At 37.7% G+C, this 25,650-nt stretch overlaps 1 protein-coding gene across 11 annotated transcripts in view; it reads left to right on the top strand.

Annotated features, from left to right (window-relative positions):
* The window catches only part of LOC105464931 (THADA armadillo repeat containing), a 356,256-nt gene that overhangs the window by 22,259 nt on the left and 308,347 nt on the right, over nucleotides 1–25,650 (top strand). For 8 of the 11 annotated variants that reach the window (XM_011713068.3, XM_011713065.3, XM_071076638.1 and 5 more), the window contains 9 exons: nucleotides 152–330; nucleotides 1,285–1,440; nucleotides 2,672–2,794; nucleotides 6,363–6,486; nucleotides 12,761–12,912; nucleotides 16,537–16,747; nucleotides 21,382–21,517; nucleotides 21,798–21,934; nucleotides 24,345–24,503. In XM_011713068.3, the coding sequence (XP_011711370.2) occupies nucleotides 152–330; nucleotides 1,285–1,440; nucleotides 2,672–2,794; nucleotides 6,363–6,486; nucleotides 12,761–12,912; nucleotides 16,537–16,747; nucleotides 21,382–21,517; nucleotides 21,798–21,934; nucleotides 24,345–24,503 (1,377 nt within the window). The remainder of the gene's footprint in view (nucleotides 1–151; nucleotides 331–1,284; nucleotides 1,441–2,671; nucleotides 2,795–6,362; nucleotides 6,487–12,760; nucleotides 12,913–16,536; nucleotides 16,748–21,381; nucleotides 21,518–21,797; nucleotides 21,935–24,344; nucleotides 24,504–25,650) is intronic. The other 3 variants (XM_071076636.1, XM_071076633.1, XM_071076637.1) reach the window with 1 other exon arrangement.

Here is a 25,650-nt window from a genome sequence, read left to right as displayed (position 1 = left end):
AATAGGAACTTTAATTTATGTTAGAAATGAGTTTAAAATGTGATTTTTATTTATTGAAATAAAATGTTAATTGGAAACACGAAAATTAGCAGCTGATAATTATAGTAGTCATTGCATAATATGGTAATGGTCTTTGTTACTGTGCTTTCAGGACAAGAGCAATCTTTCCCATCCTTAGGGTCTTGTAATAGCAGGGGGGCTCTGGGAGCTTTGATGGCATGTCTGCGAATAGCTAGAGCTCATGGACATCTTCAGTCTGCTACTGATACCTGGGAGAACCTCGTGTCTGGTGCAAGAATAAAGCAAGGCTTAATTCATCAGCATTGTCAAGTAAGTAAAGAAAATTACCTGGATTTGTAGGTGCAGTAGATCCCTTTCATGTAGCAGTTCAATGTAGAGGCCCCTACATTATGTCCTACACTGTTTTAGGGAGTTCATAAAGAGAATGAGTAGAAACCCTAGTCTCCCAACTAAACTTTCAGTAGACCCTTTCTTCAAGCTACTGCAGGTTTCGTTGAGGATGTAAGAAAACTTGCATAAAACAACTGGAAACTCTTAGAACTGACAGTACAGATACAAGCGTGCCATCATGTGCCCTTAAATACATAAGGACTTACTTGGGAGGCTCAGAAGAGACTGATCAGAGCAGGTGGTGCTTGATTAGGAAAGTGATAGATACGATTAGAAAAGAGGAAGCCTTGGAGCAGCATACAAAATGGAGGGACCCAAATGAGCAAGGTCTGGAGGATGATTAAGAACATTGCTTATCGGGGTGGAGTGTTTTGGACATTTTTTGGAAAGGTCTAATGTTAGGCTAAAGACTTCATTGGTTCCCAGGCACCAGCTGGTTTTATGAAGCTAAACCAAAGCCACTCTGTTTTCAGCAAGGAATTACATTAGTGGAAACATGAATTTCCAGAGTGGGAGCAGAAAGAAACCAGGAAACCAGTTAGAAGTGCCTGGCAGTAATTTAAGAGTGAGGTGATGGGGTAAAGGGGGTCACTGGAAAAAAAGAGAAAAAGGAATGAAGCTGAGCATTACCATGGAATAAAAATCTTTGATTGTTGCATTTTATAAATCCCCAATTTACACGTTTAATAAAAAAATTGTATAGGAAATAACACTAGGATCTTTGAGATTAAGAAACCTTTCTGAGGTACCTATTGGTGAACTGAAGTTTATTTTTTTTCTTTTGTAGCCTATGTAAGTAATTAAACAATTCAAGTGATTTAGGTTTTGCTTTTTTCTTGGAAAATTAATGTTTTATTGCTTGATGTTTTTTAGGTAAGGATAGATACATTAGGCTTGCTTTGTGAAAGTAATCGAAGCACAGAAATTGTTTCCATGGAAGAAATGCAGTGGATTCAGTTCTTTATTACATACAATCTTAACAGCCAGTCTCCAGGAGTGCGGCAACAGATCTGTTCACTTCTTAAAAAGGTAGAATTTCCCATCAGAAGGCATAGGGAAGTGGTGAACTTTGTTTGGGAAATGGTTTTTAAAAAGAGCCCAGATTTTGGGAGCATGTGGGAATGGTCATGGAATTGGGCTACTGCATCTGTTCATGATGGCCCTTCTATGACCTTTTCTCTGATTCCATAAAGCTTACATTTGGGATTAAAATCCAGAGTGGAAAGCACACACCCCTCCCCCCACCATTTTTTTTCAGGAGTTCAGGATCAGCCTGGGCAACACAGTGAAACCCCATCACTACTAAAATACAAAAAAATTAGCCGGACGTGGCAGTGTGCATCTGTAGTCCTAGCTACTTGGGAGGCTGAGGCAGGAGAATTGCTTGAACCTAGGAGCGGAGGTTGCAGTGAGCCGAGATTGTACCACTCCAGCCTGGGCGACAGAGTGGGACTCAGTCTCCAAAAAGAAAAAAAAAAAGAAAAAAAAAGGGTCTTGCTCTGTCACCCAGGTTGGAGTGCAGTAGTGTGATCATAGCTCACTGTACCCTCCACCTCCCGGGCTCAAGCAATTCTTCCTCCCCAGCCTCTGAAGTAGCTGGGACGACAGGGGCATACCACCATGCCTGTCTAATGTTTAATTTTTTTTTTTTTTTTTTAGAGATAGGGTCTTGCTCTGTTGCCCGGGCTGGTCTTAAACTCCTGGGCTCTAGTGGTCCTCCCACCTCAGCCTCCCAAAGTGTTGCGGTTACACGCATGAGCCACCACACATGGCCAAAAGGCCTTTCATTTTGGTGTAGTAAATCAACCTTGGGTTCTTTTTTGTAAAGAAAAAATCTAATGCTGGAGTTAAGGTAGTTTTAAGAAAAATTGGTAACAGGAGAAAGAATGCCCTTGCATTTTTATAGTTTTAAGCACCTCATAAAGTGATCATTATCAAATAATCCAACTTGAATTAATTGCGCAACACATTTATGGGGTGAAGAATTGGTAAAGTAGGGAAATGACTATATCATCTTCAGGTTTGTGCCAACTTAAAGGAAATAGAACTGTGGTTTAATAATAGTATTCTGCTTTGCAATAACAACTTTGTTTTTGGTATAAAAATTATTTTCCATCAAAAAGAAACATTATAAAATATTAAGAGATTAAAAATCAGTGCTCTCCTTGCCTGACGTTTTATTCTAAAGAATTTGCCTCTCAGGCTGACATTTAAATTTAATGTGTGGCTCACCTTTGCTTCATTTCCTTTGTCTCAAAAGTTGTTTTGTAGAATACAGGAAAGTTCTCAGGTACTTTATAAATTGGAGCAGAATAAATCCAAACATGAACCAGAGAAGGAGTTAACCAAACAGCACCCTTCTGTTTCTTTACAGCAGTATAAGGTAGGTGATATATTTCTAAACATAGACTTTTTTTAAAAATTAAAAAGTATAATGAATAAGCATTAAAGGGAAATAAATGGAAGTCTTTTGGTAAATTGTGTTTCTGTGCTTTTTTTCCTTCAGGCTGGGTATTACCTATTTCTTCTGCTGCTTTGGTGCTCTACTTGATGTAGCCTGGGTTATGGAACCAGTGTTGTACTGGAGGACTGTTACAGAATGACGTTAGTGGGCTAACCCCAGTCACTTTCAGCTCATGTGGGCCAGATGAATTTAGTACTTTAACAGAAGGGTAATTGATAGTACTGAACTCCGTCCTTCTCCAGGGCAGAAGACTGCTGTTGCTGGGCTGTTTTCTCGTTAGATTGAGATGACTTACAGAGGCTTGGTATTAATGACTCTTGGCCCATGGTCCAGCTGTGGAGGGAGCTTGCTGTCTGTCTCACATTGGAGTGAGCTTGAAGAGTAGGGCTGGATTTTAGGGCATTGTGTTAATGAAATGGATGGAAACCCAGGTACAGCAGCTCCAGTCTGGGCCAGGGCTTAGCTTGACAATCTTGAATTTCTTTTCAGCAGAACAGATTGAGCTTTTCACTGTTCTTCCCCCAAATCTAGCCTTTGAGAAGCAGACCCTTTTTTTCTCCTCAGGCCCAGATAGAAGACAGAACTTACCTATTTATTTTGAGAAAGAGGTAGATAAATAGATTGATGATACATTTGAACTATGACATGCTCACTACTTACGCTAAACATTATTATGCCCTTGGTTTTAAGTTTTGTATTTAAAAGATAAAAAGCCATCAAACAAAGAATATTTCTATTCAAAGGCTAAAATCAGCTTGACTTCTTAAAATCTCAATGACTAAGATTGGGAAGTCACAACCTGAATTTTAAAGACATAGGTTTACTCCTGATTCTGCCACTTATTAGTTGGCTGACTTGAGTCTCATCAACTATAAGCAGAATTAGTAACCTTTCTCAAAAGATTGATTTGAGGATTAAATGAAAAAGCTCTTTGTAGACTATGTATTTCTCCACTTGATCTTAGCCAAAAGGCCAAGAAGTGATGTAACTATCTCTCTACAAAGCCTTGCTGGGAGTCATTAAAAGCGACTGGCGCTGGCTCATGCCTGTAATCTCAGCACTTTGGGAGATTGAGGCAGGAGGATCACTTGAGCCTAGGACTTCAAGACTATCCTGGGCAACATAGCAAGACCCCATCTCTATTAAAAAAAAAAAAAAAACCTTGAGACGGGCATGGTGGTGTGCACCTGTGGTCCCAGATACTCAGAAGGCTGAGGCTTGAAGGTTGCTGGAGTACAGGAGGTCAGGGCTGCGGTGAACCTTAATTGTACCACTGCACTCCATCCTGGGCAACAGAGCAGTGAGACCCTGCTTCAAAAAATTAATAAATAAAAATTTAAAAAGTGACTAGAATATATACTGAAGCCCCCAGTGTGCGTGTGGGACAGTTAAAAAAATTTCTTTTAAATTAATTAATTTTTTGTAGATGTGGGTTCTTGCTGTGTTACCCAGGCTGGTTTCGAAATCCTGACCTCAAGCGATTCCCCCGCCTCCACCTCCCAAAGTGGTGGGATTACAGGCATGACATACTACCTACTCTCAACATTATTATGGATTATTTTGGATATTATGCCCAGCCTAGTTATTTTGTAGTTTCTCTTAGATCATTGGTAGATTTAACAATGCATTTCTCGTTTACTTTCTTTTTGTAAGGGGTAAAATGACGATTTGTGAAAACTCAGTTAAGTACTTGGAAATACAAAAGCTGTTTTTTGGATTGAGATTCTGAATTTTCGTGTATGCATGGTTTCTTGGTCTGTGCTTATAAGTATGCATGTTTTGAAAATTAGTGCTTAGAGTCTTAATCTGAGTCAGTCTCGTGGTTGTGGTACTTTTCCCCTACTGGCACACCTGTGGCTTTTGGAGGTTGTGACCTTGGCACTATATTGTCATGACTGTCACATCGTCAGAACAGTGGGTGCCGGGCACAGTGTGTGGTGTGCTCAGTGCCAATCGATAGACTTTAAGTGCTGGGGGAGAAGAGGAGGCTATTAGTTGAAAAAGACATCTTCTAGTCTAGTGGAGATTATTTTATACCTAAATAACTGATAGTAACTAGAGTCCTTCTACATTTATAAAATGTTAGATGTCCATGTTCTCATTTAACCTTTAATAAAAAGGCTGTGAGATAACATTCTTATCCCCACTTAACAAGTGAGAAAGCTGAAGCTCAGTGAAGTGCAATAACCTGTGTAAGGTTCCTCAGCTAGTAAGTGGTAGAGTCAGAACTCCAGTCCAGACCTGCTCTTGACTCCAAAATCTCAGTATTTTCTCCCTGCAACCCCCAGTACTAGCTTAATGAAGGCTTGGAGATAAGAAAGTACAGGGAGAACTCGGGGAATGGTGAATTCAGTGGTGTGAATGACGTAAAATACCTTAGGGAATGGAGGACTTGAGTAATGGGAAGTGAATCCAAAGAATCAAGTTGAAAATGGATAGCTTTCAGTGGTAGGCCAAGGAAGATTTGGAAGCTTCACTGGGAACCATTAAAAGTGATTAGAGCATATACTGAGCATTACTATGTATGTAGGATAGTGTGCTCAGCACTAGGGATGCAAACATAAAAATGTGGTCCCTACCTTCATCTTGGCTACAGTCTGATTGCAGGAAAGAAGAACTATATTTAAGCATATAAATGACAATACAGTTTGAATGATACCTCCTAGTGGATGATCTTGTGTTTTTTAGATGGAGTTTTGCTCTTTCACCCAGGCTGGACTGCAGTGGCGTGATCTTGGCTCACTGCAACCTCCACCTCCTGGGTTCAAGCAATTCTCCTGCCTCAACCTCTTGAGTAGCTCGGACTGCAGGTGCCCGCCACCACACCGGGCTAATTTTTGTATTTTTAGTAGAGACGGGGTTTCATCATGTTGGCCAGGCCGGTCTCGAACTCCTGACCTCAGGTGATCCGCCCGCCTCAGCCTCCCAAATTGCTGGGATTATAGGCATAAGCCACTACGCCTGGCCCTTGTTGTGTTTTAATGTGAATCCTGTTTCACTTATAATTAAAAGTAGTTTAACTAGGATATTTTTCAGTAATGGCCCTATTCCTTTGAAACCTAATAGAATTAATAACCTAATAAACTCTTAGGGCTTGTGGGGACCTAAAGGATAAATCCCCAAGGTTGCATGTTCTTCACCCTGGAAATGAATGCGGGGATCTTCGGTAGAGGCAGTGAAGACTAGGGCTCTTGAACCCAGTGAGACTGTGTCTTAAAAAAAAAAAAGTGTACGTATCTGTCTGGGCTACAATAGAAATTGTACTTCTTGTTGACTCTGCAAATATAGGGTTTATTAAAGTCATGATATAGCTTATGGTCAAGGGTACTAACCTGAATTATTAAGCAAAGTGAACAACCAGTATCGTTTTTGAAATTTTTTATTTTTACATTAAAAACAAAAACACCTACTCTAAAAGGGTGTTTAATACTATGAATATAACCTATTGTGACGTAATTATACTTACTGTAATTTTTTTTTTTTTAAGAATTTCATGTCATCCATTTGTAACAGTCTTTTTGAAGCATTGTTTCCTGGATCTTCCTACTCAACTAGATTTTCAGCTTTAACCATTTTAGGCTCAATAGCTGAAGTTTTTCATGTCCCAGAAGGTAAGTGTTTAATAGTGTTATGGGAAATAATTTTTTTTCTTTCAAAACATACTTATTCTACATTTTGCTTTATTTGAAGTTTCAGTTTTGTTGCCTTTCTTTGAGGTTTTATTCTTACCATATAATTCTTGCTTGTACATAATGAAATTTGCCAGTAAAGGACAGAAGAGAAACTATCTCCCTTTTCATTGATCATTATTTGCCAACCCCAAAGTGTAATTTTCATGGATTATGCTTATTATGGAAACAGTTCCAGCTCTTACCTCCCTAATTTGTTTGTTGCTGTTTTAAGATAATATCCAATCTGTTCTTTAAGTTTTAAAATTTGAAATAATAATAGCTTCTATTATATTTAATATTTCTCAGTGAGCTCTGTGGTTAAAATGTGGTTTCCCTTACATACTATCTGTTTCATATGCCTCAATCTGGTTTCGGAAAGACAACATGAGGCTGTAGTTTCCAAGTGTTCTGGTTTAATGATACCCTTTGTTTTTCCTTCTGTGTGGTTCTCAAGAGGGTGAAATTTCAGTTCCCTCTTCAAATCTTTTTTTTTTTTTTTTCCTTTTTTGACAAGAAATTATTCCTTTTTTTTTCTTTTGAGACAGAGTCTAGCTCTGTCACCCAGGCTGGAGTGTGGTGGCATGGTCTCGGCTCACTGCAACCTCCACCTCCTGGGTTCAAGTGATTCTCCTGCCTCAGCCTCCCAAGTAGCTGGGACTTCAGGCACGTGCCACCACGCCTGGCTAATTTTTTGTGTTTTTAGTAGAGATGGGGTTTCACCGTGTTAGCCAGGATGGTCTTGATCTCCTGACCTCGTGATCTGCCTGCCTCGGTCCCCGAAAGTGCTAAGATTACAGACGTGAGCCACTGTGCCCTGCCAAAATGATTCTTTTTTCCGTGTACATGTGTGTATATGTGTTATAATGCGGGATTTCTTGCTTGTGCTCAGTCTTCCTTGACTGTGGTCAAACAGGAAAATATCCTGCTCAGCTGCTCTTTCACAGGGAATGGCCGAAGTACGAGGAGCTTTACGCTATCATTGGATTCTTTTTTATTTTAAAGTATTGGGCAAAGTGTAATTTTTTGACAGGACAGTTAGCTAATGTAATAGAGGCTTGCTTCATTTGGGGAAAATCAGTTTTTAAAAGTTTTTATTTTGAAAAAATTTAAATCAACAGCAAAGTTTCAAGACTAGTTCAATGAATAGCCATGTACGCTCTACCTAGATTCATCGTTTTTTTTTTGTTTTTGTTTTTTTTTGAGACGGAGTCTCTCTCTGTTGCCCAGGCTGGAGTGCAGTGGCGTGATCACTGCAGTCTCTGCCTCCCAGGTTCAAGCAGTTCTTCTGCCTCAGCCTCCTGAGTAGCTGGGATTACAGGTACCCGCCACCATGCCTGGCTAATTTTTGTATTTTTAGTAGAGATAGGGTTTCACCATATTGGTCAGGCTGGTCTCGAACTCCTGACCTCAGGTTTTCCACCCTCCTCAGTCTCCCAAAGTGCTGGGATTACAGGCATGAGCCACCGCACCCGGCCGGTTCATCAGTTATTAATATTTTGCAATATTTGCTATATCTGTGTCTTTTATTAATTTTATAACCATAACACAATGATCAAATTCAGGAAATTGAATGTTGATACAATGCTTTAATCGAATATGCAGTCCATATTTAAATTTTGCCAATTGTCCCAACAAATGGCCTTTTATATTATAGAACAAAAAACTAACTTCCCACAATCTGGGAAGCAACCCTAGATCATGCATTGCGTTTTGTTGTTATGCCTCTTTTTAGCTTCCTTTAATCTGGAAAGTTTCTTGTTTTATGATATTAACGTTTTGGAAGAATATGTCTCAATTGGGGTTTGTCTCATTGTTTGCTGATGACTTGATTCATGCTGTACATTTTTGCAGCAATGTTGTATGGGTGATATGGTGTTCTTCACAGGGCATCCTATTAGAGTATTGATGATATTGGCTTGTTACAGTATTTATGTAAGAAATATGATCACCTTACTCAAGTGGGGATGGCAGGCTGAAAAATGGTCTCCAAAACACATCCACATCAAATCCTTAAGAAGCTGTGAATGCAAACTTTACGTGGAAAAAGGGTCCTTGCAGATGTTTTAAGTTTAGGATCTTGAGGTGAGATATCTAGATTATCTTGATGGACCAAAAATGTCATCACAAGTATCCTTACAAGACAGAGGCAGAGAGAGATTTGACAAACAAAAGAGGAGGCAGTGTGACGGCGTAGGTAGAGATTGGCATGATATGGCTCCAGGCCATGTAATGCCTGCAGCTGCTGGAAGCTGGAAGAGGCAAGGAACAGATTTTAGAGGCTCTGGAGTGCATGGCCCTACTGACACCTTGATTTTGAACTTCTGGCTTCCAGAACTGTGAGAGAATAGATTTCTGTGGTTTTAAGCCACCAAGTATGTGGTAATTTGTTACAGCATTCAGTGAATGCAGGAGTCTCCCGTCAGTTCATAAAATTTCAGTAGTACTTCAACTTAATTTAGAAAATAAGTTTTTACCTCAGAGTGATTGATTACTTCAATCATATAACAAAACGTTTCCTGCGCATTTGATGTAGTTGTAGCTGCACCTAAGTGTGTGGGAATTAAAACTAGGCTGAAGCGTACCTATAATTTTTCAGTCAAGAGAGTAATTTAAAACATTTAAATGTACTTTAAAAATGAAAACCCTGAGTCATCTTCCTAATGTATGAGTTTCATGTAATTGGGCAGTGACTTATGCCATTGTAATTATGTTAGACAACTGGGAGGTAATGCAAATGGAGCAAGCCATACTGTAGCCATTGCTTTTAAAGGAGACTTAAGAACCTTGACTGTGAAGTACAGGATAGGAGATGTAAATTCATCCTTCATTATCATCTCAAGAACTTCAGTGATAGGACTCTGATTTGAGATTAGTCAAATGGTTTCTGCCTTTCCTAGACCAAGAAGAATAAGTTGCATGCATCTTTCTTATGTGGAATCAAATGCCACAATATTGATGGTAATAAAATTCTACAATTAGATTAAAAGGATTTGTTCAGCAAATATTAATTTAGTGCTTATTATATGTCAAGCAACCAAGGATATTCACTGTCCCAAGCAAGGTGCTTCTTCCTTTGGAGCTTATGTTTCAGTGAAGGGAGACAGGAATGAACAAGTAATACATAGAATTTGTATACATTATTACATTATGTAGATGCAAGATTATGTAGATTATGTATGTACAAGATGTAGATAAGTTCTATGAAAAGTATTTCAAGAAGATAAGGGGGATATATAGAAGACCTAGGAGGCTGGAGACTGTTAGTGGCTTCATACAGTGGTGTCATAAAGGGCTTCAAATTTGAAAAAAGCTCTTAAACAACTGATGGATGAAAGAATAAATAATGAAGGAAATTAGAAAATATTTTGAGATGAGTGAAAGCAAAAATACAACATACCAAAACTTACACAATGCTGCAAAAGCAGTGCCTATAGGGAAAGTTATAGCTGTAAATGCCTACGTTAAAAGATCTTGAATTAATAACCAAGTTAACTTTCTACCTCAAGCAATTAGAAGAGAAGAATGAACTTAAAAGGAAGGAAACAAAAAGATTAGAACAAAGATAAACGAAATAGAGAATAGAAAAACAACACAAATAACGAAACCAGAAGTTGTGTTTTTAAAGATCAACAAAATAGACAAAGTTTGCTAAACTGACTAAGATAAAAGAAAGACAGTACAAACAACTAAAATCAGAAATGAAAGTAGGAACATTTCTATTAAGTTTGCAGAAATAAAAATGATTATAAGACAATACAGTGAACAGTTGTAACACCAAGTTAGATAATCTACATGAAATGGACAAGCTTCTAGAAACATGACAATTACTGACTTGAGAAGAAATAGAAAATGTGAGCAGACCTTTAAGAAGAGATTGAATCAGTATTCAGAAGGTTCACAGAAGGAGAGAAGAGAAGGTTTAGGGTGAGTGACTTCTCCGGTGAAATCTACAAAACATTGAAAGAAGAATTACACCAGTCCTTCTCAGACTCTTTCAAAAAATTAGAGAGAAGGGAACACCTCCTACCTCATTTTATAAGGCCATCATTACCCTGATACCAAAACCAAAGACACTTAAAAGAAAACCGGCTGGGTGTGGTGGCTCATGCCTGTAATCCCACCACTTTGGGAGGCCGAGTCTGGTGGATCACCTGAGGTCAGGAGTTTAAGACCAGACTGGCCAACATGGTGAAACCCCATCTCTACTAAAAATACAAAAAATTAGCCGGACGTCGTGGCGGGTACCTGTAATCCCAGCTACTCAGGAGGCTGAGGCAGGGGAATCGCCTGAACCCGGGAGTCTGAGGTTGCAGTGAGCCGAGATCGCGCCATTGCACTCCAGCCTGTGTGACAAGAGCGAGACTTCATTTCAAAAAAAAAAAAAAAGAAAGAAAAGAAAAAGAAGATGAAAGACCAATATCCCTTATTGCCTTATTGACGGCAAAAACCCTCAATAGAATACTAGCAAACCAAATCCAACAGCATATTAAAAGTATTATATACCATGAGTAAGTGGAGTTTATCCCAGGAATGTAAGGGTGGGTCAACTTAAGAATAATAGTCAATGTGATCACATTAAAATGAAGGTGGAAATACCATGTGATCATCTTAATTTATGCAGAAAAAGCATTTGACAAAATTCAGTACCCTTTTATGATTAAAAAAAATGAACACAGCAAAACTAGGAATAGGAAGGACAAGATGATGAAGGACATTTGTAACACAACCACAGGTAACATCACACTCAGTGGTGAGCAACTGAAAGCTTTTGCCCTAAGATCAGGAAGAAGACACAGATGCCCACCGTCACCACTGCTGTTCACTGTTGTACTGAAAGTTCTAGCCAGAGCAATTATACAAGAAAAAAATAAAAAGCAGTCAGATTGGAAAACAAGAAGCAAATCTGAACAGAGTTGTTAAGGAAGTAACAAAAACCTCAGGTGTCGGCTCTAGGAATTTCATAGGGTTGTGCTAACTTGTAAATTAAGATTAAATGAGAAATTTGTATCCCAATTTATATTCCTCAAATTATGTAAGCATAAGAATGTTTCCGTTTTCCTTAGGAGTTCACTTGTGAAATGTTTTTAAGTGTTCTTCACATTTTGCTGTGAAACCCTATTTTTCCACAGTTCTTGAGTCTTCATCCTAGAGTTAAGTGGAGTCAGTGATTGCCATCATTCTTTAGGATAATTTTTCTTTTCATCCGTTGGTTGGCTGAAATTTCTTTTTCACCAAAAGTTTCTGGAGATAAGTAGTTCTTAATTTCTTGCATATTATAAAATGTTTCCATTGTTCTTGTACTTGAATAAGAGTTTGATAGGCAAAGTTCTTCACACCTTCATTCCCTGAGGATTTTGTAAGCATTGCTTCATTATCTTTTAGCACTACGTGTTGTTATAGGGATGAATGCAGCCAGTCTAATTTTTTCCATTTTGTAGATGAATTGAGCTCTTCCCTGAATGGCCAGTAGATTCCTTCTTTATCCTTGACTCCCAGTAAGTCTGTCAGGATATGTCATTATACTGATCATTCTGTGTTAGTTCATTCTAAGATACAGTAGGACTTTGCTTTTTTTTTTTTTTTTTTTGAGACCAAGTCTCTGTTGCCCAGGCTGGAATGTACTGATGTGATCTCAGCTCACTGCAACCTCCACCTCCCGGCCTCAAGTGATTCTGCTGCGTCAGCCTCCCAAGTAGCTGAGATTACAGCCATGTGCCACCATGCCTGGCTAATTTTTGTATTTTTAGTAGAGATGGGGTTTTACTCTGTTGACCAGGCTGGTCTCAAACTCTTGACCTCAGGTGATCCACCAGCCTCGGCCTCCCAAAGCGCTGGGATTCCAGGCGTGAGCCACTGAGCCCGGCCAGGACTTTGTATTCTAGGTCAAGAAGTTTTATTAAGATTTTTAAAAAGATGTGTTTCTAAATTTACTTGTTTTTGTTTATTTTTAACAATAACTTAGGAATCTTTTATATAATATCTTTCGAAAGATAATGGAATGGTTTAAAATCTTTTTTAATTTGGAGAACTGTGGTACTTATTTTGTCATTTTAAGAAATAAATTGATGGAAAAGTTACTCTTTTGTGCTATCATGGGTAAAGTATGAAGTGTGGTTTTTTGGTACTAATTTTCTATAAATTTGGTCAAATAACTTCAGAAGATTGATTTTCTTTTGTTCACTTTTAAATCTTTTTGTTTTAAAAATATTTTTAGGTAGAATTTATACAGTATATCAGCTGAATCATGATATTGATGTTGGTCGTTTCCAAGCACTAATGGAATGTTTTACCAGCACTTTTGAAGATGTGAAAATGTTAGCATTTGATCTTCTGATGAAGTTATCAAAAACAGCTGTACATTTTCAGGTATCAGGACTTTTCTAGTATAAATGTGGTATATGCATGGAAACTTTCTATCAGCAGATAAAGCAATCTGAGGATTTTTCATGCACTTTGCGTCTGCCTTCTCATGTTTTTGGACTGTTTCTTTCAATTATCATTAACACCTCCCTACTATTTTGGGGTTGGTGGGAAAGGAGGAAATATCAAAAAGTAAATAAGGCCCAAATCAGTGAGCTTTGCTGTTTTTATTGCTTTCATAAAAAGGGAGGTGTAGGAGGTGGTAGGTTTTATTGTTTACCAGATTATTGGTAGATTTTAGTTAACTGTGGTTTCCCCTGTTTCCTTGGACATGTAATACTCGATTAGAACACATCGCTTACAGTAACTTGCATTTTTTGAGATAATCTCCCTTTTTCATACACTTGAGAAACTGAGTGTAAATGAGGTAGAGAGGATGTTTCTGGTTTTTCAACCAGCAATAGCTAAACTGAGACTGAAACTTACCAAGTACTTGAGGTTAACAACAGTCTCTGGGTGCTCTACCTCATCCCCAGCCCCTCCATTCTTCCTGACACATTGCTCTTCCCACTTTGGGGTAGGAATTAAAGATGGGGTTGGAAGTGAACACATTGCATGGGGATGAGTCTGCAGGGGACTTCCAGACCCAGGCTCTCTGCCCTTGAGGCTTCTCCTGGGGCTGTTGGGTCACCAGCAGAATACTGGTTCTGGAGCTTAGCTATGGCTTTCTATTAGAGCTCTATAAAGGCTGAGGGTGCCTGCTGCAGCTGAGCCATGGTCTAGGCTGTGGTTGTTCAGCTGTGTTTAGGGCATGGTAGCTTGTAGATGCAGTGAGATTCTGTAGGATCACATGCCAGAGAGGGTAGTATCTGTTTCTGTGGCTTCTAGATGGCTATGTAGAACATCTATCTATCTATCAGAACAGCTATCTTTTTTGACTTGGGTCCATATTGGAAGTTGCTGTACAGCATCTACCGATGCCTATGATTTTTCAGGTGCCCTTGTGAGCAGAAAGTTCCCTGGTGCTCAGGCTGCTAACTTTCGTTACCATACACAGGTTTTAAAGAGGAGATTTTCTCTTCCTCTGTCTGCCCCTCCTCACCTTATCCTTCATCACGTCACCTCATATTTTGTCAATAGTGATGCCTCATTCTTGGCAAATATTTTGAGAGTACCTGGATGGAGAAGGCATATTATGGCATAAATGTGAAAGACTTGGCCCTTGCATCACTAAGGGGCTTAGGGGACCTCTGCATCTCTAAATTTGATAAACCTGTGCTTGGTATAGTGACACTAGCCATAGAATTCAAGAAATTTAGTACCACATGTGGTTTGCTATAGGATTTTGCTTATACTCTCTGTCTGGCTTGCAGATTAGTAAAATAGTTAAAGGAATAGGCATTCAAGACTTAAAAATATTAATTATATATTTGTATCAGGGTTTTCTAGAGGGACAGAACTAATAGGATAGATGTATATCTAAAGGAGAGTTTATTAAGGAGCATTGACTCACACGATCACAAGGTGAGGTCCCACAATAGCCCTCTGCAAGCTGAGGAGCAAGGAAGCCAAAGCTGAAGAACTTGGGAGAGTCTGATGTTCCAGGGCAGGAAGCATCCAGCATGGGAGAAGTAGGCCAGAAGACTAAACCAGTCTAATCTTTCCATGTTCTTCTTCCTGCTTTTATTCTGACTGCACTGGCACCTGAGTAGATTGTGTTTACCCAGATAGAGGATGCCTTTCCCAGTCCACTGATTCAAATATTAATCTCCTTTGGCACCCTCACAGACATAACCCAGGAACAATACTTTGCATCCTTCAATGCAATCAAGTTGACACTCAGTATTAACCATCACAATATTATATTTCCAAAGTCTTTCTTTGGGTGTGCCTTATATATAATTAATTTTTTAATATAGTTAAGTTTACAGCAGTTTTTGAATGCTAACCTGATTTCTCTAAGGACGCGTACGTACGTATTGTTGACGGCATATTTTTCTCATAAGTAGCTTGACTACCCTGTTCACCTAGTTTACTCCCCTTCTTTCTGTGGAGCTGCATATCCTAGATCTTTTGTCATATTATACTTTGATTTACCTAAGATGATGGAACAAAGACATTTTAGACTTTAAAGGCTATTATTTTTCTTACTAATGGTTAATAAAACAGTTCTGGGACTTAATTGTCAGTTAAAAAATGGCGTAGATGCTTAGTTGGTTCTAATACTTGAACTTTGGCCCCTACTTTTAAGTTTTTTATTTAGGTCATAGAAAATAAACATATCAAATGGTAAAGAATTTAAATTGGAATAAACATATTTAAATCAGCACATTTGATATCTACTGTTGTGAAATTATAAAACATCATCAAATATTTGTAGACCTGTAATCTACTTCAAAATTGAGTGTATAATTATTTTCTACTGACATAAGATAGGGCATAATCCTAGTAGAATCAGAATATTATTGAGCAGCCAAACCCTGACTTCCAGACTGGTGAACACACAGCTTGCCAGTTGTTGAAGTTGGGACTAGGACTCATGTCTTCTGTTGTCAACCCAGTGCCTTTCCGTGACTACAACAGCACACTGTCCTTTGTTCTGTCTTCTTTAGGACAGGCGATGTGAGTGGATGTTTCTATGAGATATAGGTGTGGGAGCACTGATGTATAATTTCTGAGGCTGAATTGATCACTTTGTTTTCTGCACACACGAAGTTTTGCCAGGTACAGCTTCCCAGGGGATTTGCAGTTTTCTCCAGTGAACTAACTGTATAGGAAGGATGAAGGGAGAAGGGCAGCCATATGATGCCCAGGTGAAACATCAGCCCAGAGAGACTATGAACTGCCCTGTCTAGAAATAGTGAAGATAGTCTGGCTGTAATCATAGCAGAATTCTAAAGGACAAAGTACACTTTTGCTGAAGAAAGAAGCAGTTTTTAAAAAAGGTTTTATCAGTGTTGAATTTCCCAATTGAAATTATTTCCAACCGATTAATAATCATTAATTACTGTAATAAAAAACTTACCTATATTCAGGGAGAAAGGAAATTAATATTTATATTGAGTTACAGTTGTATGCCAGGCTGTTTTTTTTTTTTTTTTTTTTTTTTCCATAGAGACAGAGTCTCGCTCTATTGCCTAGGCTGGAGTGCAGTGGTGCAGTCATAGCTCATTGTAGCCATGAACTCCTGAGCTCAAGTGATCTTCCCCTCTCAACCTCTTGACTTGCTGGGACTACAGGTGTGCACCACTACACGCAGTTAATTTTTAAGTTTTTTTGTAGAGTTTTTGTAGAGTAAGTTTTTTGTCTCACTGTGCTACCCAGGCTGGTCTCAAGACTCCTAACCTCAAGCGATCCTCGCATCTTGGCCTTCCAAAGTGATGGGGTCACAGATATGAGCCACTGCACCCAGCCTGTGTTGTTTTTTTGAGATGGGGTCTCACTATGTTGTCTTGGCTGATCTTGAGCTCCTGGCCTCAAGTAATCCTCCTCCATCAGCCTCTTGAGTAGCTGGGACTGCAGGCTTGAGCCACTGTACCCAGCACCAGGCTGTGTTTTAAATAATTTACTATTTTTTTAAATTAAAGAAATCTTTAATTTGACAGTTACTGAGTCTGTGCTTTATTCTAGGATTCAGAGAAACTGCAAGGCTTATTTCAGGCAGCACTGGCGCTCAGCACAAGCACCAAACCATACGACTGTGTGACAGCTTCCTACCTGCTGAACTTCTTAATCTGGCAGGATGCTCTACCGTCATCCTTGTCTGCCTACTTAACTCAGCAAGTTGCATGTGGTGATGGAGATAGACCAGCTACTGTGGTGGAAAGGAACACATTAATGGGTTTGTATTGATGTTTGCTCTTATCAAAACTGGTATCTTACTCTGTCAGTATTCATTTGGCTAGAATATTTAATGGTTAAACATATACTCCGTGACTTTTTATTTAAACGTTTATCAGCATATAAGAGCACTGTGGGTTCTTATTATGCAAATGAACAGTTTACTCAGCTATAATACTTTTTTCTTTTTTTTTTTTTTTTTTTTGGAGATGGAGTCTCACGCTGTTGCCCAGGCTGGAGTGCAGTGGCGCGATCTCGGCTCACTGCAAGCTCCGCCTCCCGGGTTCCCGCCATTCTCTTGCCTCAGCCTCCTGAGTAGCTGGGACTACAGGCGCCCGCCACCGCGCCCGGCTAATTTTTTTTTTGTATTTTTAGTAGAGACAGGGTTTCACTGTGGTCTCGATCTCCTGACCTTGTGATCCGCCCGCCTCGGCCTCCCAAAGTGCTTATAATACTTTTTTCTAAACAGGAGATTTATGTTGAATAAGCACATATACAAATATTTATTAATAAAGTTCTTTTTAAATGAGAATGACCTCTTTCTCCACCAAAAGTTTGCTTTTTTTCCTGCATAAATTATACTGTGACTAGAGACAGACCATCTTTATTGTTTCTATATAGGCAGAGTTCCTTTGTCTGTCAGGGTTTATGTTTTAATTGACTGTCATACCCCTGTCTTTCTCTCTTCCCAGATAGCCAGTTCCAAAACCTATGGTCTGAGATTGTTCAGATCTAGTGATTTTCCACAAATATTTATTGGGGATTCATGTACTTAATTTTATGCTAGTCAGTCTTCATTTTGGAATTGTACTAGAAATAAGGACAGATAAGGATTTTTTTTTTTAAATAGGAAAAGGGAGATCAGATATAGAGAGTTAAAAATTATTATTTCCAAGATGGTAGAAACAGCCACAAAAAAGAGAACTAGTAATGGGAGGAAAAGAGGAGGCCATGGTTAGTTCTGATGGGATTGTTGCCAGATATCTGGAGATAGAGAGATGACAGTACCATGGAGGATGATACTTGCCTACTTGAATTGCTTCATGGCTGGATTTAAAAGGAGACCCTATTGAGACAGTGGGAAGAGGACTGCAGTTGAGGTGAATAGGGAGTACATGCCTCACATAAAGACTTTCAATTCAAGACATTTTAGGACTTTATGAGATATTTCAAACATACAAAGAATATTTAAATATAGAAGACTTAAGTATATATACATGTAATATATATAAATAATATGTAAAAAGTTCACAAGTTTTGTTCACAAGCTAGGTGATCACACTTACCGTAGTCATACAATAACACCCATATCTTTGAAGCCTTTCCTTTATCCTAGCTGTATTTTATATTTTTATCTTTTTTTGTTTTTGTTTTTGTTTTTTTTTATAATATTGCCTCTGGCATATGTATTATATATTATTCAGTTTTACATGACACTGAATTTTCTCAGTAGTACTTACTGTATATATTAAACAGATTTACCACAATTTATGAATCTGTTCTCCTGTTGATGGATTTTTTTTCCTAAATAAATAATGCCAATGTAAACATTCTCATATAGATCTTTTACATATAGGTTGAGCATCCCTAATCCAACATCTGAAATAGTCCAAAATCCAAAGTTTTTTGAGTACCAACATGACACTCAAAGGAAATGCACATTGGAGCATTTTGAATTTCAGATTTTCACATTTGGGGTGTTCAAAGTATGGTGCAGATATTCCAAAATCTGAAAAAATATAAAATCTGAACTCTTCTTGTCCCAAACATTTCAGATAAGGGGTACTCAGCCTATATATTAATATATCTTCTAATGCACATATCTAAGAGTTTGTGGTAAACAAATGGAATAATTTGGTCACAAAGTATGTGCATCTTGAGCTTTATGAGATGATGGCAAGTAGGCTTTTAAATTACACTTTCACCAGCAAATTCTGAGACTTGTATTGCATCACATCATCACCATAATTTGCTGTTGTCAGATTTTAAAATTTTGTGTAATATAAAATACTATTTAATTGTGGTTTCATCTTACATTTTTCTGATTACTAATATAATTACTTTTTCCCATGTTTATAAGCCATTTACTTTTCCCCCTCAATGCAATGCCTTTTTGATGTCCTTTGTCCAGTTTTTCTGTAGGGTTGTCTTTTTCTTACTGATTTTTAGGAGTTTTTAATACATTCTGACTGATAATGATTTGCTGTTTTTACACAAATCTAATATTTGGAATATAACCTTCTCCTTCCAAGGCATGAGGGGAGACGTCTGTTATACTGGTATAACTGGACATGTACATGCAAGAGAATGAAATTAGATTCACTACCTTACGCCATATACAAAAAGTAGCTCACAAGAAATCAAAGACCTAATATAAGAGCTAAAACTATGAAACTCTTAGAAGAACACATGGATGTCAATCATTGTGATCTTGAATTAGCCAGTGGTTAGTCATGACTTCCAAAGTATAAGCCACAAAAGGAAACAAAAAATAAATTGGACTTCATCAAAATTTAAAACTTGTATGTGAAAGGATGCCATTAAGACATTGAAAAAGCCTGAAAAATGGGATATTTGCAAATCCTACGTCTGATAAGGGACTTTTGTCTAGTATGTATAAAGAACTTTTACAACTCACTAGTGAAAGGACATAACCACATTTTAAAAATGGGCAAAGAATCTGAATAGATATTTTTCCAAAGAAGGTATACACATGAACAGTAAGCACATGAAAAAGTGCTCAGCATCAAAAGCCTTTGTAGAAATGCAAGTCAAAATCACAGTGAGGAAGCACTTCACAGCCCATAGGATGACTATAATTTAAAAAATAGATGATGACAAGTGTTGATGAGGATGTGGAGAAAGTGGAACCCGCATAGACTGTTGGTGGGATTTTAAAATGCTGTATCTGCTTTGGAAAATAGTCTGACACTTCCTCAAAAGGCTAAACATAGAGTTACCATGTGACCCTGCAGTTCTACTCTTAGCTCGAGCTGCTATAACAAAATACCATAGACTAAGTGGCTTAAACAGAGACCATTATTCTCATAATTTTAGAGGCAGAGAATTCCAAGATCAAGTTTCCAGTACCTGATAAGGGGCCTCTTTTTGACTCTCAGATGGCCATGTTGCTGTGTGCTCACATGGCAGGAAGAGAGAGCAAGCTCTGGTCTTTGTTCTTATAAGGACACTAATCCTATTAGGAGGGTCCTAATCTCATGACTTAATCTAAACCTAATTACCTTCCAAGGTCTCCGTCTTCGTTTTTTTTTTCTTTTTTTTTTTTGAGACGGAGTCTTGCTCTGTCGCCCAGGCTGGAGTGCAGTGGCCGGATCTCAGCTCACTGCAAGCTCCGCCTCCCGGGTTCACGCCATTCTCCTGCCTCAGCCTCCCGAGTAGCTGGGACTACAGGCGCCCGCCACCTCGCCCGGCTAGTTTTTTTTGTATTTTTTAGTAGAGACGGGGTTTCACCGTGTTAGCCAGGATGGTCTCGATCTCCTGACCTCGTGATCCGCCCGTCTCGGCCTCCCAAAGTGCTGGGATTACAGGCTTGAGCCACCGCGCCCGGCCCAGAAGGTCTTCGTCTTCGATTATCACGTTGGGGATTAGGGCTTCAGCATACCAATATTGGGGTGGGGGAGGGAGCACAAACATGTAGTCCACGACAAGCATATACCTAAGAGAAATGAAAACATACATCTAAACAAAAACTTGTATAAGAATGTTTATAGCAGCATTATTCATAGTAGCCAAAAGGTGGGAACAATCCATGTGTATCAACAGATAATTGGATAAATAAAATGTGGTATGTCCATGTGGTATGGCTATACGGTGAACTATTACTCATCTATAGGAGGGAATGAAGTATTGATACATGCTGCAGCATGGATGAACTTTGCAAACATTTTGCTAAGTGAAAGAAGCCAGTTCCAAAAGATGACATATTGTGTGATTCCATTTATATGATCCGTTCAGAGCAGGCAAATCTATAGACAGAAAATAAACTAGGCAACCACTAGTTTATTTTCTGTCTATAGATTTGCCTGCTCTGGACGGATCATATAAATGGAATCATGCAATATGTGATCCTCTAGGGCTGGAGAAGGGTAGAGGTGCAAGGAGAGCAGTGACTGCTAACAGGTAAGTTTCTTTTTTTTTTGGTTTGGTGGCAGGAGGGCAGTGAAAATGTTCTAAAATTAATTATGGTGATGGTTGTACATATGTGACTAGTAAAAACTATTGTATACTTCAAATGTATGAATTTTGTAGTATATGAATTACTTTTCAAAAAAACTGTTCTTTTTTTTTCTTTTTTAATTTGAAAGCCATCTGCTGTCCAATGAGCAGATGCCACATCAGCCTCGGGTTTGATATCCTAGTGAGAGGATGTTTAGGAGGAAGGACTAAGAGTGAATGCTGTAATGGATACAGGCAGTTTAGGGAAAGACACTGAGTTCTGCCTTAACTAGAAATGAGCAACCCTGTTGGATAACCTTGAAAGATCTCTTTTTGATTAAAAAAACTCTAGTGTAAAGTTCATTTGAGTTGGGCATATTAATGGGAACTGTTCTGCTGTTCGTACATTTACAAATGTTTTAAAATTGACATTACTTTGATTTTGTTTGCTTTTTCTAGTTATCAAATGCTTGATGGAAAATCTTGAGGAGGAAGTGTATCAGGCTGAAAATTCTCTGCTTCAGGCAGCAGCATCATTTCCAATGTATGGGCGTGTCCACTGTATAACAGGAGCTTTGCAGAAGTTATCTCTAAAGTAAGGATTTCCATAGCTACCTTCCTGTCTCAGAAATCCATTCATTTCTGAGCTTTAACCTCTTGTTGGAATGTATCCTGGGAAAGGCATGCAGTCTATTGCTTTGAATATAATTGAAAATCAGATTTAAAAACATACATATCTGCGTATATTTTTATGTCTCACATATTTTATATATTGAACAGTTTTGAAACACGAATTCAACTCCTTTTATCTAATTTTCATTTTTAAAATGTGATTTTTGCTTTTAGTATAAATTTCCCTAATGTTCTTGTTGCAGCAGCCTGCAGTTGGTGAGCGAGTGGAGACCTGTGGTAGAGAAGCTCCTTTTGATGTCCTACAGGCTTTCCACTGTGGTATCTCCAGTCATTCAGAGCTCATCCCCTGAAGGCCTCATACCAATGGACACTGATTCAGGTTAGCAAAAGAAGAAGGCAGGCTAGAGTGCTGTGGTTTGATTATTATGTCTTTACCTCTTTTTTCCTAAGTATTTCTTTGGGGAGATATAAAGCTAAATTGAGGAGAAAAGAATTATTGTTATTTGTGGCATTTCTGCCTTTTAGCAATAGTTTTAACTATTAAAAAGTAGCAAAAAAAAAAAAAAAAAAAAAAAAAAAATCCCAAACCAGGGGATGAGCAAGGTACCTCCTACCCCAGGTTAATTGAGTTATATAATACTATATAATTTGAGCATCCCAAATCTGAAAATTGAAGATATGAAATGCTCCAGAATTTGAAACTTTTTGAACACCAATAGGATGCTCAAAAGAAATGCTTATTGGAGCATCTGGATTTTGGATTTTCAGATTAGGGCTGCTCAGCCATTAAGTACAATGCATATATTCCAATATTCAAAAAAATAAATTCGGGACGTTTTTGGTCCTAAGCATTTCAGATAAGGGATACTTAACCTATACTAAAATGGAGTATTCCTTTTAATACACAGAAAAATCATGAAATATATTTATATTTTGTGTTGAAATAAAGTTTGTAAATGTATTTTAGAGTGGAAATGAGAGGCTTGTATTAGAAAACCTGAGTGTGTCATAAACACGCACTGTATCATACACTGAAATACCTTGGGCTGATAATTGAGGTAATGTGGAGTTACGTGTTTTGCATGGAGAATATTAGGCTTTGTTCTTTCCTAAAAATGAGTTAGAAGATTGGTGATGGTAATGATAGTAAGACACATTTATTTAGCCTGATGTTAGTCTAAATACCACATTATTTTATTATTATTATTATTTTTTTGGTAGAGATGGGATCTTCCTTTGTTGTGCAGGCTGCTCTTGAACTCCTGACCTCAAGCAGTCCTTCTGCCTTGGCCTCTCAAAGCATTGGGATGACAGGACTGAGCCACTGTGCCGGCCTTAAATACCAAATTTTGACGCTTTAGATTTTCTACTTGAGCAGTGCATAAGAATAAGGAACATGGAGTCTTATAGCTAATATTTGGGTCAGCAAAGTACCCATCATATATTCTGGATGAGAAATCTTGAATATTTCTGTTACCTACTGTGGGTAGATCCTACAGAGAATGCTAACATTATCTTTATTAGTGAAGAGTTTTAAGGTATCAGTTGGTCTCAAAAATTGTCTTTGCCCCACAGACTTTTCCTTCATTCTCCCTGCCTTTTTACCTCTGGTTGTCTTCATTTTTGCTTCTTCTTCCCTGTGTTATTTGCCATACATTCTGAATTTCTTGAGAAAAGTCTCCCCTGAAAGCTGTAAAATTGAATGGATGGGATTCTTACAAATTTATTCTCATCTTTTCTTGGTCTGTGGGGGGTTTCTTTGGGGGTCGTTGTTAGTTTTTCATGGCTGTTCCAGGAAGGAACATAAGATGTTGATTGAATCATCATGATAGTAAGTTGAGTGTTTGTATTTCCCATAGTACCTAAATAATAGATGTAAATATAATAGATGTACAATAAATACTGGTTCTTTGATTTGTTAATTGATTTCAGATGATTTCCCATGGCTAGTTTTGAAAATCTGAGCCTAACTCCTTACTACCTAGCCGTCCATTCATTCCTTCAACTCATGTTTCTGAACCTCTGCCATGAGCCAGTTTCTGTTATAGGCACTGGTCACTCAGTAATGAACAAAGTGTTGCATTCATGGAGCTTACATTTCCTAATCCAGTGAGTGCTTAGGGAATAAAAATGAAACTTAATGTAATATGAATACTGTAAATCATAATTAAATCATATTACATAATGTGTTTCAAAGTTGTGGAGTCTTTATGATATTCTTGTCCTATAAAAGATTGTTTTTGTTGTTGATGGGTTTTTAAAAATGTCTTTTTACCTTTCTGTCTTTAAACTTTGATACCTTATATTATAGATAGGGAGATAACCTCTCCTATTTTTTGTTATTTATTTATATTTTAAATCAAATACTGATTTTGTTCTACTTTTCTGTTGCCTGCTTCATTTTTCCTTCATAGAGAAATAGCATCTTAAAACTAAATTTATTGAAGTTTATTGCACTTCTTTGACATGATTACCACCATATTTGAGATATTTAGACAACACTAAGAAAAGCAGTGTAGATGACATGGCAGCCTTTGTCCTGTGGACAGTTTCAGTTAGGTTTTTTTGTTGTTACATTTCAGTCTAAATTGCCATATTTTAAAAGTACACTCAAGCATCATGAAAACTCTATAAATAATTTTCATATTATCTACCCTGTGAGTCCCTTCTAATAGAGCTGATTATTAAGTATTGAAAATTACAGATTTTTTGAGGTTAAGTATCCCCAAGAGAAATGTGACATGTGATGTGTTACTGGGGTTTCATGTACACTAATTTCTTTCCCTCAGAGTCAGCAAGCCGCTTACAGATGATTCTGAATGAGATTCAGCCTCGCGATACTAATGATTATTTTAACCAAGCCAAAATATTGAAAGAACATGATAGCTTTGATATGAAGGACTTGAATGCCAGTGTGGTGAATATTGATATTTCTACAGAAATCAAAGGTAACTTGTATGAAATGGATACTGTAATTCGTGTTTAACAAGTAAAATGTACAGAATGCCCTTTTTATATAGTAAATTAGAGGTTGCAAATCTGTGCAGAACATTTCTAGAAAATAAAGTTTTTTAAAAATTTGGTTTTGGGAAAGATTTGGGTTTAGGAATGCATTTATAAGACTTTTACCAGACTATTAGGTGCTGTTGTGCAGTGTACAAGCTGTTAGAACAAAAAGCCTTGGAGTGGTGAAACCTGCCTTGACAGCCCAGGTGATGTAAGAGCAGTGCTATGATGTACCTGGATTTGGGTAGCAGTCAACTTCTCCCAGCAATGTGGTTCATTGTCTGCTGTGGGAGTTCTTCAAGTCAAGCAGGCTTTTAAAGGAAACAAACCTTATTAGTAAAATGGGAGCTGCTTTGTTGTATCAAGCCTCCAGAATTCGAGTTCTTACATCTTGTTTGATCATTAGTTGTTACTAAATTTTCTGTAGTGCTGTAAAACATCATCAGAAGCAGCAATTTCTTAGTGATGTATTACATATTCTATATTCTCCACTAGGTGGGGATATTGTCTTGCAAAAAATTATCTCCACACTTAAATTTTTAAATTACACAAAATAAAATATAAATGTAATTATAGCCTATTGTAATAGTTTCAAACAACAGAGGTAAATATTAATTAAAAACAAATTAAATTCCTCCTAGGTTTCCTCTCCAATTCCATGTCTTCCCTCTTTAGTGCAATATATCATTTTATACTTATTCTATATATTTATGTGTATGTACACTTACCCATTTAATGCATTGGGCTTTTTAAATAAAAACACAAATGAGATTACCCTGTAAGTACCTTTTTGTTAGTGTGCTCTTTTACTTAATATAATAGTTCATCTTGGATTTTAAAAAAATGTCAGTACCAAAATACTCCTAAAACTAGAATAAGAGAGTAAGTAAGGGTAATTATAGCTTATTGGCCACGGGAATTAAATATATTTTGAAAGATAATTTGTATTTTCCTTTGATTTTAAAAGTTATACTCTGCTCCTTTACTAATGCAACAGACATCCTCACCAAAATAAATAAGGAGTATATTTATTATAGACATCCATATCATACTTTATGACAGAGAGGCAGAGTTTGTTTAATCTTTGGA

Source organism: Macaca nemestrina, chromosome 13 (assembly GCF_043159975.1).
Source record: "Macaca nemestrina isolate mMacNem1 chromosome 13, mMacNem.hap1, whole genome shotgun sequence".
Lineage (NCBI taxonomy): Eukaryota > Metazoa > Chordata > Mammalia > Primates > Cercopithecidae > Macaca > Macaca nemestrina.
Note: the sequence above shows the minus strand (reverse complement) of the source record. Positions and strands in the feature narration are given on the sequence as shown.